This window comes from Condylostylus longicornis, unplaced genomic scaffold (genome assembly GCF_029603195.1).
Source record: "Condylostylus longicornis isolate FDR11 unplaced genomic scaffold, ASM2960319v2 ptg000048l, whole genome shotgun sequence".
Taxonomy (NCBI): Eukaryota; Metazoa; Arthropoda; class Insecta; order Diptera; family Dolichopodidae; genus Condylostylus; species Condylostylus longicornis.
In genome coordinates, this window is record NW_026578017.1 from 11,187,715 (window position 1) to 11,205,236 (window position 17,522).

At 23.9% G+C, this 17,522-nt stretch overlaps 1 protein-coding gene across 2 annotated transcripts in view; it reads left to right on the forward strand.

Annotated features, from left to right (window-relative positions):
• The first annotated feature begins 6,572 nt into the window (after positions 1-6,572).
• LOC129611087 (protein eiger) overlaps positions 6,573-17,522 on the forward strand; it is a 54,098-nt gene continuing 43,148 nt past the window's right edge. The window contains exons 1-2 of one of the 2 annotated variants that reach the window (XM_055524030.1): positions 6,573-6,806; positions 10,826-10,984. In XM_055524030.1, the coding sequence (XP_055380005.1) occupies positions 10,847-10,984 (138 nt within the window). In that variant the 5' untranslated portion in view covers positions 6,573-6,806; positions 10,826-10,846. Of the gene's footprint in view, positions 6,807-10,596; positions 10,985-17,522 lie in introns of both variants that reach the window. The other variant, XM_055524029.1, reaches the window with a different exon arrangement.

Sequence of the window (17,522 nt, forward strand, 5' to 3'; positions counted from 1 at the left end):
GGTTAATTCTTAATTGATTAAGATAACTTAAAAAAAAATGGAAAAAAAAAAAAATAATTTTGTTTTTAATGATGGCAATATCTTTTATTTTTGGACCCAAAATGAAAGCGAATTTCAAATGAATTTTCAAAGAACGCTAAAATTTTGTTGGTTTTCTTTATTTTACTTGTTTTTTTTGCAAAAATATTTTTATTAATAATACGTACATATTTGTAAATTTAAAGATTGATGAATTTTTTTTTGTAAATTTTTATTAAATTTAATTTTTTTCAATATTAAAGATTTGGATTTTAGTTTTATAATTGCAAAATATTTTAAGGCCGCATTTACCATCCGCCCGTCAGATCGCTTATTCGAAAACGAATAATGAAATTGACACCAAACTTTCACAAGTTTTTTCTTTTGTGCCTACGACGGCTGCTATTGTAATTGGACCAATAATTCAAAAACTAATAGAGATATTAATATTAAATTTTGTGAAGGTGTTTCCAATTCTAAATATTTTAAAAATTGTTATATTCTAAAATTTTAATGGAATCGTTGCAGTGGTTCAGACAATTGCCATACAACTCCGGAAGTTAATTTTAAACAAATTAGGAAAAATATTAAAGCTAGACTCATGAAACTTGCAGTTTTGTGTCCAGTTATAGATCAGACATAATATCCGTGAAGTTTCTATTAAGTGGATAGGTTCGAGTAATTGCCATTTAGCAATAAAAGTAAATTCTAGGTATTTCAAAAACAAATTTTTTAACTCAGATTGTCAAAGTGCAGGGTCGGTTTACACTGACTTGAAACGATTTTACTTGTTATTATGTTTATTTTTTCAGCTGTTTTGGATACAAACCTATAAATGTAAGAAATACAAATGCTGATTTACTTTAAAAATTTATTGAGGTTCGAATATTTAATAATTCTTGTGACAATATTATATAGGAGTAAGAGTAATGATTTTCTATTTTAATACATTCTTAAAAAAACAATTCCAATAACTCTTTGAGTTTATAGCATCAACTGATTTAGTAAGTCTAGAAATGAGTCTGATTATATTAGAAAATTAGGTCATCTTTTTAATTTTTTCATTAATTAATTTAATTAATTGAATATCTTGAATATTTTTTCGTTTAATATTTAGATAATATCTATAATAATTTTGGATACATTTGATTTATATTCATATGATCTTTATAGAGATGAATGGCCTCTTTATCCTTTCAAAGTTAATTTTATAATTACGTACCTAATAGGTATTCCTATGTATGTGTGTCTATATCTATTTACAAGTTTATGATTTTTCAAAAATAAAATTTTATAATTTTTACAGAAATGAGAAAATATTTTGCTTTAGTTTAGCGTTTGTACTTGTAATTTGTATAAATTGCTTATTTGAATGGTTGTAAAAAATCGAAAACAATGTTCGCCGAGAATATATCTTTGCGAAGATTTATCGTCTAGTAGAATATAGAAATGGCTCTTGTTAATCCTAACAATAAATATTAATAGCCATTTTAAAAATATATAAATTGATGTGTGTTTCATAGCATTTTATAAAACTCTCAAATTTTGACATTTAAAGTTGTGATTTTCTAATTATTTTTTTATTGAAATTGTATAACATTTTGTTTTTACGATTCATATTCCAATGTTAATGATGCCATTATTCGTATATAATTTTGATTCCTTTTGTATTGGAATTCAAATAGAGATTCATTATAAGAATTGTGGAGCATCCAAACCAAAACCTTCATTATTATTATCGTAATTTATCATTTACATGCGCGCATACATATGTATTCATATATTTAGGTATATGGTTAAAACTAAAACATTAAGAAAGGATAAAGTTGACCGTATTCAAGAGCTATAAAACTGCTAACAAAAGGGTTCATAAGTATATAACTGCTTATACTGTTTTTTCTTTAAAATGGTGGCTCTTTGTTACAACATTTATTCGGGTGAAATTTGAACACTGTATTTTCAATGAGTTTTAGGAAGACAAAATTCTTTTTTAAGACAATTACAACTATTACACAATCTTAAACTTTTTTGCAGAACAAGTTCAAAACCAATTTTTTATCAGAATAGTGACGATACTGAAAAGTTAAGCAATATGCAAAGTTAACAGGTTAACAAGGTAGTTTTTATAATTTCAGAGGTATTAGCAAATTTGTACAAACTATGCAATCGCAGCAAATTTTTTTGGAAGATCGTCCTTATATGAATGTTTCTGTGTTTATATTATTTGTTGAGTTGTATAGAGATTCAATCGAACTGCAGCTTCAATTGAATCCAAATCGAAAAGAATTCGATCAATAAGTGCTGTAGGAAATTAATATTTGATAAGCCTAAGATTTTTGACAAACAAAGATCTATATTAATATGCAGTTGCCAACGAAGTGGTAAATTTATAACATGCGATACTCATATTATGTTCGTGGCTTGAAGGGTAACTATTGCGATATTCAAAAGATTCAATAATTTTTATTTACGTAATATACGAGAATGATAGTCTTTTATTGTATATATAATTATTTATTATATACATGTGGTTAATTTTGTAGGGATACGCATGCATGTGTATGTATATTCGCTGTATAAAATAAATGTTTTATTTTTTCTCTTATTTTTGTAAAACCACTTGGTTCATTTCAGTTTTAGATTTTACTATTGTTTTATTTTTATCAATTTTCAGTAGCACCGATGATAATGAAGAAAAAAACAAACTAAAACAAAATCAGAAGATTCAACCGTATTATATCAATGCATCAATCTTTATTATACACACATACGTACAAAACTATACATGACTATGTACATATTTAAGATACAATTTAATAACTTTTTACAACATGTTTCAAACAAGGTTATCTTCTATTTCTCAAAAGTTAAGAATTATATAGAGGTGCGTCAATATTTTGTGCGATTCTCGCCGTTCATTTTTTTTGAAAATCATAAAATAATTTCTAATTTTGAAATAAAAAATATGATAATAAAATTAGCTTTATTCCAATAGTTTGTTTAAATCTCGAAATCTAGTTTTTGTTTTTTAAAATTAAAAAGTGTTGAATTTTACGTTAACATAAGATATACGTTAAGACAAAATACATATGTATGTATGCATGTATATGAATTTATACAATAAAAGCTCACAAGATTCTTGCATGGCTATACCGCGTAAGTAAAAATTATTAATTTGATTTTATTCATTTAGTAATGCGTAATCAACTCAAGGCAATCAAAATGTACAATTCGTTAATTTCACGAAACTTTTACACAGTTACGAATTCAATTCAATTTTTTTCGAAATCATCGTCACGCAAACCAAATCAACATTAACTTTGCTGTAAAAAAAAAATACAGAAATTTATTGACAAGTGTTTGTCGACCGAATCACCTTGTATAATTTAACTACATGCTTAAAAAAAGGACGACCTGAAGCATTAAAGTTATTCATTTTCTGAAAACTTTATTTTAATAATAATGTGGACAAGACAAAAAACCTCATCATATCATTTTAATTCAGTCAGTATAATGTCAAATTTGCTTCTTTTGTAGTGCAATCTTGTTGTATTTATTTTTGTTTTTCTTTTTGCTTTGCTTGTTTTCTGCTCCCGTTGCTGATTTTTATTATTACATATTTATAATATTTTTTTTATGCATTCTCTTTTCATTTTCAATTTTTCGTTACAGATTTCTATAGACAGCAGCAACTAAAAACACGAAAAAAAACAAAAAAAAATGGGAAACCTAAAATTATTAAGAACGAAAAAGTACCTAATCACAATCAAACAAACAAACACAATGAGAATTAAACTGCACATATGACAACTTTATGCTGGATGGAATTAAATATCTCAAGATGAAATGTAATTCTTTTTATGCTTGTGCTTCTCTCTCTTATGTTGTTGATGTTGTTTTGTTGCAATTTCGTTTTTTTTCTTATTTTTATTATTATTTATAATGTTGAAAGAGAATTTGTTTTTTTTTTCTTTTAATTTTTTTTTTGATTTTTGCTAGTTTTATTTTTGTTTTTTCTTTCGGTATCTTTTTCTTTCTTATTCTGATTTTATGATAATGCGTCTGTCGTCGCCACACATCATACTGTCCTGTATATCTTTTTTATGTTATGTTGTGTTGTGTTGTTGTTTTGTATGCCTTTGAATTTTTTATAAAAACATTTTTCTCTTCTCTTATTTTTGTTTCATTTATATAGTACGTGCATACATAGTACCATTATGATAATTATTATTTGTGTAAAGTGCATGCACAAAACGAGTACACTATACTACACTGTACGTGTTGTATATGAATATACACCATTTATTTATAATATATGTAGAGCGTTTAGTATGTGGCAAAATTATGTATTTATGTGAAAGCATACCTATAATATACTTGATATATATACATATATTATGTTAGAATATCTTCGTAGGTTTATCTTGATCTGCATATACATACGTATGTACATATAATTTTTATTCCTAAATCAAAATCAAGAATAGCATTGAGTGAAGTTATATAAACATACCTAGTGTTGTTTGCAATAATATAGAGCGCAATATTCATTTGACCACCGAAAAACTAAAAGGAAAAAAAAACAATAGTAAAACAAAAAAAATAAGAAAAAAATCTGAACTGAAAATTATGTTTTAAAATGTATCCATTAGTAATAATTTTCAGTTATAAAATTCGGTCGGTAGATGTTGGTTGTTTGGTATATTGTATATTATAATGTGGCATTTTTAAAAGTAAAAATATGAAAATCTAGTTTTATTTACGAATTTGTTTGGTGGTCTTCTAAAGGAAAAAGAAAAACCAAATATAAAAATAAAAAACAAAACAAGGAAGTCAGGCAATCTATAACATTAGTTGGTGTTTTGTTGAGTGATTAAAGTCGGTGTATTTTAGAGTTGCTGCAGTTTACTTGAGAGTTCTTTTTTTTAAAAAAAAAAAAAAATTTTAAAAAGAATCTAGTTGATAATAATAGCAGTAAAACATACACCTATGATAGTTTAGAAAAAAAAATAATGATGATGGGGAATATTGAAAAGAAAATTGAAAGAAAAGAATAAGAAACTAAAAAGAATAACTTTCAAGAAGAAGAAAGCTATAAAAACAATGACAAAGTAAAGAAGGAAAAGAATGTGAAAAATAAAAAAAAAAAGGAAACAACATAAAAAATTTGATTCTAAACAAAGCGAAATTTTGAATAGAATCGCGCGCAGCAAGATACTTTTCAACAACGACAAACAATAATTTTTGTGTTCATTCATTGTGAAGCGAATTCGAGTCAACAAATTTCTTCTAACCATTTTTAATGAATTTTTCTCTTTTTCTTCTTTTAGTTGTCTTTTTTTGCTTTTCTTAAAAACTTTGATAAATTAAAACGAACATAAATGGAATACCTTTTAAAGCAGGGCTGTACGTTAATTTGTAAAATTTATGATCAATAAATAGAGAACAACATTAACGCCTAAGAAACTGAAATTTTCAGAAAATTTATGAAAAATTGTTTTCTGTAAATATTATTACATTTTAGAGTATTGCTATACAATATATACGTATAACAGATTGGAGATCCATTCGAACAAAAGAAAAAAACTAGTTGTAAACTTTCAATAAATGTGCGGAGGTATATTCTTTCTGTAATTTAAATTGTTTTAATAATAACTTAATTTCGGTTAGTTTGCTAAAGATTGCAGTTCAGCTCTAGACTAGTTGTTCTATATAAAGAAGGCAATTATGGGTTCTGCTTCTTTCATATCTTTAAAACCTAGTTATAGAAGTATGCACGATTGTAATATGTATTAGGGGAAAATTTGTAAGATAATTAAAGTTCTTAATTTTGTTTCTTGCAATCAACTTTGCACAAAAAAAATCGAATAAATTAGAGGACTATTTTTTATTTGATTGTTTTATTAATCAAGAACATGGAAATAAGATTTTGGTAAACGAAAGAGTTCAATGTGTTTATATAGACAACAATCCCCAAATTCAATATAAATTTAAAAAACGTATTAAATTTTGTAACCAGCGACAGCCCTGCTATACATTATCATATTATGTACATATAATACAGAGTAAAAAATAAATATTCTTTTATACTAATTTTTGTAAATGTTCCCTCATTTAATGTTGTTTTGTTCTTTAAAATTCTCTAAAAAGTTTTTTTTTTTTTATAAAAAACCATAAACAGGAATGAAAGAGCATAAAATATGCGCTAATAAATTATAAACATAACTTATGTATTGTTTGTTATACAAATTTTGTTGAATATGAATATTTAGTTCGACATTATACAGTATTGTATAGGACATTCTTATAATTTGTTAGGGAAAAAACTGATACTACAAAACAAACTAATACGCTTTGAATCAGTTAGATAAAAATAAATTGTGTTGTTTGTATTACGTTGTTCGTATGTTGGTTTACTTTTAAAATTTTGTTGAAAAGAAATGAAAGGAGATTCATAGTCACACAGCACACTAATCACAACTTTTTAGTAAAATTGTGTTTTGTATCGTAATTTTTTTTTTCTTATTGTTCTTATTGTTGTTTTGATCTGATCAGATGTACAAATTGCGGCGAAATCGTTAAATCGCGTTTTTCAACAGCCACAAACAACAGTATTTTTTTTTTCGTTTTTGTTATGAAAAATTATTGAAATTTGAATTGAATTATTTCAGTCGTTCGTGGATCATTAAAACGTTCGGATGAAATTTTCATTTAAAGTTTTTTATCGGTTCGTTTAAATTAAAATTTAAAAATAAATAAACTTGTTTGAAAGGAAAATTTAATTAAAAGTAATTTCATTTTGAATACGATAACGTACAAAAAATATTTATATAATTTATAGAAAATAGAACAATTTATTTCAAGAAGGAATAATATTAGAATTTTGTGTGGTTTTGAAAAATGCATTGAAAATATAAAAATATATTTTAATGTTATTTATAAATGTTATATAGTTGACATACATATCAAAATCTAATTGAAAATTAAAATAAACAAGGTGTCAGCATCGTATCTAATTGAAATTATGCATTAAATGTTTAATTAATTAAATTTTTAATATTTAAATTCTAACATTCAGAAAATCTCTTTGATCTTTGTTAAGAAAAAACAAAAAACAAAAAAGATTAAATACATATAAATAATTTATAAAAATTAATTTTAATAATAAAATTTAAAAATTGTGTTTTCAAAATATTAGAATGCTAAATATTTGAAATATCATAATGTTGTAAATATATGTTGCTAGTACAATATTAAATTAATAAAATATAATATTGCAGTCTAATCTTAATAAGATTGTAATTGAAAATTTTGTATACACCCAGTCAAAGTTGTAAAATACCCTCGCACCTTGAGGTGGTTTAGAGCTCAAACTTAATTATGAGTTTTTTGTGAATTTAAAATGTTAAAAGTTAATTTCTTTCAAAATATACGAGAGTGCAATATGGTTCCATGAAGAGTTTTATAGCAGGTGGTTCAGATATTTTCAGAATTTGGTTATCTCGATAACTGTAATAGTTTCCATTTGAGGATCATTGTTAATGTAACTTCAAATCTCTTGTTTGTATTTTATAACATTTTTTTTATAGATATGAGAAGACTATCTGTGACTACTTATATCTTTTCATACAGATTAATTTGCAAGACATCAATGTGATGTTTCGGAAATTCTAGTAAATTCTAATATTTAGAAGATTTTTATTAAATAATTTTATATATACTTCTCAACACTACAAGAAAATTATTAATGTACCCATTTTCAAAACATTAAGTCATAATCTATACTTAAGTTACAAACTATACCTACATAACGTATGTACATAGTATATAAGAGCAAAAATTTTAAAAATATACATAACGTGTGTAATTTATGGGCCGATGTCCCATTTAAAAATTTGTACAAATATTAAAAGGAAGAGTCTTAAATAATCTAATTAAAATTGATCTTTTGATCTGCTATATTTTTGAAAGCACAGTAATTTTTTTTTTTAATTTTTTCCTAATTCGATTCAATAATACCAAAAATACTTCATATTTTGTACGAAATAATTTTTATTGTTTTAATTGTTATTATTGTTGTTGTCAGTATTTTGTTACCGCATTTTCTATTTCTAAACATTGCAACATTATTTTGATAAGAAATCACGAACATACAATGTAAACATATTATTTGAATTATAACAAGAAATTAAATTTTGTTTTAATAGTAAAATTATCCCATGTAACATTTTTGTTCATTCGTTATACTTAGTTCTGTTAATTTGTAATTGTACTTTTTTTGTCTTTCAATTCGCTTTAATTCGTATGTATTAATTTTTCAAGCAACTTTACACCAGTATGCAACTTCAATATCTACTTAATTAATTTTGAATGATTTATTACTCTTTCTTTATTCGAATTTGTGGTGCTTATATTTTGTGATTTTTTTGTGTTTTGATATTTTAGAATTATTTGAAATAAAAATAACTCACGTTCAAAGAGGGCTTGGTGTATAGGACAGGTACAGTACAGTATAGTAGATTCATGTATAGACTTATATATACATATATATATATAAATATTTATGAACCAATACAGACATAAATTATTATGTGTTTATATTATTTAATCCTGTTTTCAATTCTTTTTGAAAGATTAATTGTCATAAATTAAAAACAAAAACTTATTTTTTTAGTTATATGATTTGAATATTTAATTTTGTTTTAAGAAATTAAAATTTCAAAAAAAACATAATGTTTATATAGACCCATACATATATGTATATATAAGTTTTATCACAGCATTTTGGGTTTTGTTAGATTTAATCATAATATATTATTAAATTAATTACGTAAATATTTATGCAATATAATATTAAATAATAATAATTTGAATAATTGGATAAAACAATAATATTGCAAATTTATGCTTTCTTTCAATTTTTATTTTTTATTTTTTTTGTTTAAAATATTTTATGAGACAGGTTTGTTAATTAAATGTTAATTTCTTCTTATAAAGCTACTACATATGTATACATTTATAGTTTACATTTATTTGTATATTAAGTATAACGTATATCATTATTTTATAATGGATAAAAGCCATTTTGAATATTAATTAATTGATTTTATATTTTTAATTTTCACCTAATTTGAATCGATTTAGTTGCCAGTTGATAAGATTATTAATTAAATTTAATTATGTCAACTTTATATGGTGTTCCAATTTTGATATAGAACTAGAAATTAGTTGACTTAATACTAAAATTAATATTTTGTTTTATTCAGGAACTATTTTTTATTCAATCAAAAGTTTGCTATTAAAAATATAATTAAGATTTGTAAATGTTAAAGTTTGGTTTTTACTTTTGTTAAGGTTGGATCAAAATTTTTAATTACCTTTTTAAAAAAGGAAAAACTAAAACAGAATTAAATTTTTTATGGGTCAATAAAGCATTATCTTTGAATATCTTCATTTTTAAATTTTCTGAAATGTTTTGGTCCGTTTTCATTGAGAAAGCTCTAATAAGCAACAATATCTTTGAGAAAATTTAATGAATAATTGCATTTAAATTAAGTATTTATTATTGTAGTTAATAAATAATTGCGATTATAATTTATATATAAGTAATTTATTTTAAATAATATTAAATTTTAATTGTTTTATAATAAATCGTTTATGTCACAAAATGTCGCTTTAAAATATTACTTCAGTATTCGGTAAATTATGTAAGAAAAATGCAAATTAACTTAAGATTTTTCACAAAAGGTTGAATAACATGAATTGCAAAATATTGAATGAAAAAAAATAATAAAAGTATTATGAAAGCAGAAAAAAATGTAGAAGAGCTTCAGAAATGATATGCTAGTTTTATTTATTTGCAAGTCATTGCTCAGAATATTGCTTTCTCCTCTAGTTTTCTTCTTTTTAACAAAGTGTTCTCTTACTACATATATTAAATTGAAAGTCGGTGACAAAACGGAAAAAAGAGTTACTGCAGATAGTTTTGAAAAAAGATTTTTATATTCTTGTATCCATGTTGTTATTACAAGTTGTTCGTTAATCATAAGTCACTTATTTCAATTTTATTCTCATAGAATTCGCATAGACTACTGTAAATTTAGTAATATTTAATCAACAGCAGTTAACGCCTATTTAGCGTATCTGCATAAAAATAAAATGTTACATGGGAAATGAGCTATGATGAGAAAATCTTCTCTTTTTATTTGTTAAAATTGAAATTATGTGTTATATATTTTTTTTTATTTGATGTTAAAATAATCGATTAAAGAATTCGATGTTAAATTAATGTTAACATAAGTAAAATTTATTATTTTATTTATTTCATTCGATTCTCTTTTTATTTGTAAATGTTGTTAAAAAAATATTTTATTATCGTTAAATTGTAAGTTTGTTTGTGAATAAGAAGATTTTAATCTCATTTTTGATGTTTAATTTTTCCTTTTTTTTTTGGTATTTTGATGAATTCCAAAATTGATATTACCACAAACAAAAAAAAATTAATAAACAAATATAACTATATGTACACATTTATTTACATACATACATTTTTATAAAAAATTAATGGAATAAAAGCAGACAAATATCGAATAAGACATTAAAAATTTTTATAACCAACGATTATGAATAAAAAAAATAGTTAATTGAAAAAAAAAGAGAAAAAAAAGCACGAAATTCATGTGAAAAAATATAAGTGAATAAAAAAAATTTTATATAAATAAAAAAAGAATTTATAAATGAAAAATTGAAAATAATCGAAAAAAAAGTGTATGTAAAAAATAAATAAAATATCAATTTTTTTTTTTAGAATAAACAATAAAGAAGAAATATGAAGGCTGAAACCCTTAAGCCTTTTATAACCTCACCATCGGTTACAGAATATGTGGGTAATCGGAAACGAAACGTTATTGTTATTGGATTATCAGTTTTTCTGTTTATAATAATCGCCAGTTTATTTGGTTTCACGGTAAGTATTACGCTTGTAGAGTTATAGTAGTTTTATGGAAACTTTTATACTTTTAATATTAATGTTAGACTTATTTTGAACAAATGGGCGAATTTTATACTTTAATAGTCCCATTTTATAGTGATTAGAAAATTAAATGTATAGGAATAATTTATACAATTTTGTAGATTATTTGAAATATTGTTCTTCTTTCTTATTTTATAAAAACAAAGATTAACCAAGTGTCATTCCCAATTAAAAATTCAAAGACTTCTAATTGGTGTCCAATAAAAATCGGCTTTTTATATGTCGATATTTCTTTAAACATTTTTTATGCGATGCGATACATTATATAAAAATATCGTTAAGTATATCTATTTAATTTAAATTAACCGGTCCTGCATATTAACCGGATTAGAATTTTAAGAATATTATTAATTTTTTAGGGCTATTTGAAAGGTTTAAAGATTTTTTTAAACCCATTCGGGTTAGAAAGCCCTTTTAGATTTTTATTTTTTGAAATTATTTATATTGTAAGTTAAGGTTATTATTACTTCTAGAGAATGTTGTAATTTTGAATTAATGTAGATAAAATGTTTGATATTGTAAAAATTTCTTAAATTGGAAAAAAATTTTTCCTACAATTCATTCGTCGGTTTGATTTAAAGCAAATTTGTCCTTTATAGATAACATCAATGAGTTTTCGCTATTGACTCTAAATTTCCTTTGAGTTAATAACGAGGAAAATATTTAATTTTAATTAATTCGTATTTCGGTAACGAAAAGGGTTAATGTCTGTCTCTTTTAATCATGACTCTTTTTAAAACCAGTTTTTTTATTTAATTTTTAAAATTATGATTTTTATATACATAAGTACGTATTGTAAAAGAAAATTCGAAAAGCTAATAAGATGACAAGTTCTAATGAAAAAAAATATTTTATTTATTTTTTTATATACACACATATGTATAGACATACCTACTTATATTTGTGTACATTCAAATGGGTAAACGGTACACAACACAAAAAGTAAATATTTAATGCGCCAACGAAAATCATGTTATCAACAAAAAATATGTAAGTGGGTAAAAGGAAAAGGAAATAGATTGGTGATATGGCAATCTCTTTGATCATTATAAAATTAATTTGGAGGCTTCAAATAAAATTAATAATATTGATATTATATTGATTTCCTCTTTTTATTAAACACTGTAACATAAATAATATGAAATGTTTAGAATATGTGTGTACATATACACTACACGCGTCTATTAAGCGCGACGAAATGAATTTTTGTAAGGCGTATATTTAATTAGATTGAACGGAATTCATTTTTAAATAAATGAGGTTAAAAATTTAATTTACATATGTATACATTAGTATTGCATTTAGTATGCAACAGAAATTATTTTTATTTTACAATATTTGATAATCAAATAAAAAAAAAATAAAAAAGTTTATTGTTTTATTGGAACCTTGTTTTATTCGACAAATATGTTATAATTGGAAATAGTATAAATTAAAATCACCGTTATTTAAAATAGGCAATAATTAATATTAGTGTAGAAAACAAGAAAAATTATAATTAAAATTATTTATTTTTAATTTCAAGAGTTTTTAGTAGTTTGAAATTAAAAATGTTCTGGTGGATTTGTTGCAGATTGTGTGCGGCATCGTACAAGGTGATGCTAGAAAAAAAAAAGGAAAAGGGTAGAATTTTGGTTTAAATCAATATTTTATACTTTACAAAGGAGGTGGTTGAAATATTTGGGTTGTTCTTCATTTTTTAAATGAAGGATCCATTTTTTTAGATACGCGAAGTTTCTTTGGATTATTCTAGAAAGATAATTAACTGGAATCTTTATGTGAATAGTGTTATCGTAATGACGTCTCTGTCAGGCTTCTGAATATTTTAAAATGCGGCTTGATACCTAAAATTTCAGATCCTACATCGTTATAAGTTTTGGAACCATCCGTGTTCCACTTGAGCTCTAATTGCTCTGGCATATTCTTGATCCATTTTTCCTTATAGTCCACAACCTGTGGAACATATCGTTTTGGCAGATTGATGGCCTCGTGCATGTTGTTGGTCTGAAAGAATTTCTCTAGTTCTGGGTAGTATGTAATAATAAGACTTAAAGGCTGTCTGATCTGGTCAACAGTATTACTTTCATTAAATTGTCTGTATCTACCCATCTAGACAAAATAAATTAAAATTAATGTTCCCGTTGAGAAGTCTAGATTAATTTGACTTTTTTGTTTCTTCTTTTTCTTATTTTAAATAATGTTAAATTTTTTGTATATGCATGACACGTCTACAAATTCATAGGTCTTATATAAGTAACTTTTTTAGAAATTTAAAGAACTATTTTTATTTAATATTTAATTCAGTTTTTATTTTTTTTAATGAATAATAAACTGTTGTGTATAGTAATTCAAAGTGTTTTAAGTATTTTTGTTTATACTTCAACGCCTTATTTGTAGTTCATTAAGTTTTTTTTTTAAATTTTCACGACAATGGAAGCATTTTGTTTGTACAGAAAATTTTTGCAATGTTTTGAGTAGCTTACACTGTTCGGTAGTTGCTCTTAAAGAAAATATAACTTCTCTGTTTTTCACTTTTCTAAATTCAACACTGATGATTGTGTTTTAGTGCAATTGTTTTATTTTTGTTTTAAAGGTAAAATAAAAAAAATATTAATTTTTCTTCTCTTTTAAGCTGTTAAAATGAAAATTCTTCTATTATCGTGTTGTTTTTGTTTCTCATTTTCTTAAAGTTTAAGAGTTTTCCATTTGTTTTTTTTTCTAAAATTAAAAATTCTTGTATATAATTTTGCAGAAAAATTATGTATGTAGAAATATGGTATATATATGTTATTTATGTATGTATGTCATGCAACTATATTGTGTATTAATTCTTTAGAAATTTCTTTTCTTTTCTTTTCTATTTTGCTTTATTTGTCTCTTCCTTCTGCATTATAATCTTGAAAAGCAATTATAATATACAATATTGTTGTGTGCTTTAAATTAGAGTATCCTAGTTCTAAAGTATTTCAATTTTCTTTGTTTAGTTTTAATTCTTGAAAAGATAATTAAAAATTGTTAAAACATAATGAGATGAAATGAAAATTATTCAATATAATTATTTTCTTTGAAACTGTCTTCAATTACAGAAATATTTGTACATTTTGTAGAACCACAATCTATACTTAAAGTGCGGTTGCGGTTATTATTGTTATACTTTTATTTTTTTTTGTTTTTTTAAACTTAAAACATCTCAGATAATTATTATTTTCTCTGTTATATTGTTGGCTTTTGTAGTAGGAGAGTAAAGTGACGGAAAACAAAAATGTCAATAATATGGAAAATTGATTTTCTCTAACACACGTAGCTAAGTAGGTACATAATATGATCTTTAAGAATATTTTTCGAATTATTGGATTATATGTATACATTTGTATGTATATGTTACTTAAGTTTTTTTAAATCAGTACATTGGATATGTTTTCTTCAGAAAAATTCTAATGAGAAGTAAATTAGACAAAAAGTTTTCTTCGCAACTTTCGTTATGTTAGGGAAAAAATTTTAATATGGATAAAATAATTTGTAACGTTATTTTTCTCGCTAACGGTACTTCAATGTTGCACATTTAATTGTCTTGCATTATACTTACATAATATGTATATTATTAGTTGTTTGTTGCAAATACATAAAAAAGTAAATGACACTGGATTTTTTACAACCAAATTCATGAATTTGAAAAATTAATCTTTAATTTTGTTATTAAAATTTTATACATCTTATATCATTAAAAATTGGTTTTTGTCTTTACAAAAATGTATACTTAATATGCGTACTAACATTAAAGTACAGAAGTAGCTGAAGACACGTGTTTAAATGTTTTTGATCATATACACACTTCCTTCAACCTATACCGCAAGAACGAATACCAAATCGTAATATTATAAATTTTAATGAAAGATTTAACAAATTACTTTAACAAATTACGATATTAAAGTGCAAAAACTTTTCTTTTTTGACATTGTTAATAAATTGTTGACACATTGAGGTTATTTATTGCAGTCAGATATAAATTAGTTTTAAGGAACTTGCACATGTTTCAACAATATTTATATACATAAATATTTATTTATGATGGCTAAGAAGTTAGGAAAATGAATGATGTATGCAAACTTGTTATAGAAATTCGTATTTTCTTTGGAAATTGAATGGCGCCAAAGAACTTTTTTTATAAGTATTATACATTTTTTTAAAACTTGAAAGTTTATCATCCATTTTAATTTAAACATGTAGGAATGATTTCAAGAAGATATTTGGTTCTAATAAAGCAGGGTACTATGAAAATTAAAGCAAAATTTGACATGAAAATGCCGAATTAATAAAACAAGTCTAACGCAAGTTATACGTAACTATATGATACCCAATAGCAGTTAAGAGTTTTAGCGTATACAATAGAAATTTTCATTATTCTAATTCTTTTATATATGTAGGACCAAATAACATTCTATAAGTTTAAATATCAAGAATTTGACGTACTTCATAAAAGTATATAAAAAGATAAATAGTCGTTTGATGGACGAAATTTGCGTGTAACAATTTCTCTTAATTACAAAAATTAATGTCTTAAGTTGAATGCAAATAACCGTAACAGACTAACTAATTGTTTGTAACATGTTAAAAGAAAACTCTAAATCAAAATCTTTTGCAAATAATTTATGCTCTAGAGTAGAAAATAAAATTTTCCAGTGGTTTACTGATATAAGATTTCACTGTAACTTTTTTGTAACACGATGATAATTTTATTATCGGTCAGAATAATTTATTTTTATGCTGAAGCGAAAAAATGACAAATTACACATTCAGCGTTTTGCGTACACTTACACTTTTTTTTTAATTGAAGGAGGTTTAATTTTACCATATTTTATTGTTACATATTACAATTATATAATATGAAGCTATGATTCGTGTATTTTACTTTTTTCGAAAAATTATGAGTAGAATTTTAAGATATTTTTTAATACTAAACTTAGTCTTTATAGTTTAATAATAAATAAAAAATTTTATGTAAAGCTCGATGTTACTATTACAGGAAAATTGCATTGAATATAATATCAAATTTCTTTAGAAAATGTAGTAAAAAATTGTGCAAAATGTTAACATTGAAATTTTTCCTTCGCATATTTTCTGCACTTATACACAGATTATTTTTTCCCTGACTATACTTATAGCATGATATTCAAAATGTTCTATATGTCTCTCTAGTCTAACTATGTTTAGATTTTTATATCTACTCGTACCTTGCTTATATCGTAGTTAACAGTATGAGCGTAATGTTCTATAATTGAAAGCGATTTCTTAAATAAAAATTTAAAGTGAAAATTATTTTTGAAAGAATTTAATTGATTGTCTATTTAAATATTTTCTAATTTCTATTTTAAAGAAGAATTTAAAATTAGAAAATGGACGTCATAATATACAATTGGACAGAAACGGTTGAATAATTCTTTTTTTCTTTTAAGTATTATTGATTGATTATATTTAATGTTTTCCTATGGGAAATAAAATTTATGTATTTAATTTATACATACGTGCATATGTGTAGATGTGCATATCTGAAGAATTGTGAGCGATAAAATTAAATTATTCTCTGTGTAAGTTTTAGGATATTTAAACCAAATTAAATTACATTATACATACAGACATTATTTATTTAAAAAGTTCAGAAAAGTAGAAAACTTAACCTTGTCTGTAATAGTTTGATATCAAACTTTCTATGTGTGATAAATATGTATGGCACATACTATACTTGTTTGATTTCATTACTTACGTTGTATTTATGGTTTAATATTTTTTGTTCTACAAAGAACATTCAATCTATTTTCATTAGCGATGTTTTGGATCAAAAGCATCACGCCATGTTTTGATCCATTAATTTGTATCATTAAAATTCATTAATTTGTTGGTATTTATCTTCAAAATTGAAAGTACTCTAAGTAAATATTTATCTATATACGTACATATACATGTTATGTGTACTTATGTGGATTCAGAAATTTGTTTTAATTTTTTCGAAAAATTTTTGTAACTACCAGATTAAGTATCAAGGAGCATACTTACCTTTATTTTATTTTCAAATTTCCATAAGAGCAGAAAGCTAAAGGTCAATGACATTCCACCAAAAAATGTATTGAATTATGTTAACTCACACCGTCCAATTCGACCATTTTTTCTCTCCATCCTAAATGTATGCAATAATTTGAAATAATTGCAATGGAAGTAATTGAAATGGGTAGTAAGTTCCTTTCTACACGCTTAAAACATTTTTACTTATTCAAAGGAAGAGTGTTACTTTACAAACTATTGGTTCGAACTGAATTTATATATGAAGTGCATTTTATATGTAAATATGTATGTATTTATTGTTTAAGAATTCATACAAACAACTGTGATAGTTATTGAGTTTAAATGATCAAAGTATATTTGCGGCGGAAAAAGGTGTTCTAGGAACAAAAAATTTATAATTTATTTAAAATTAATT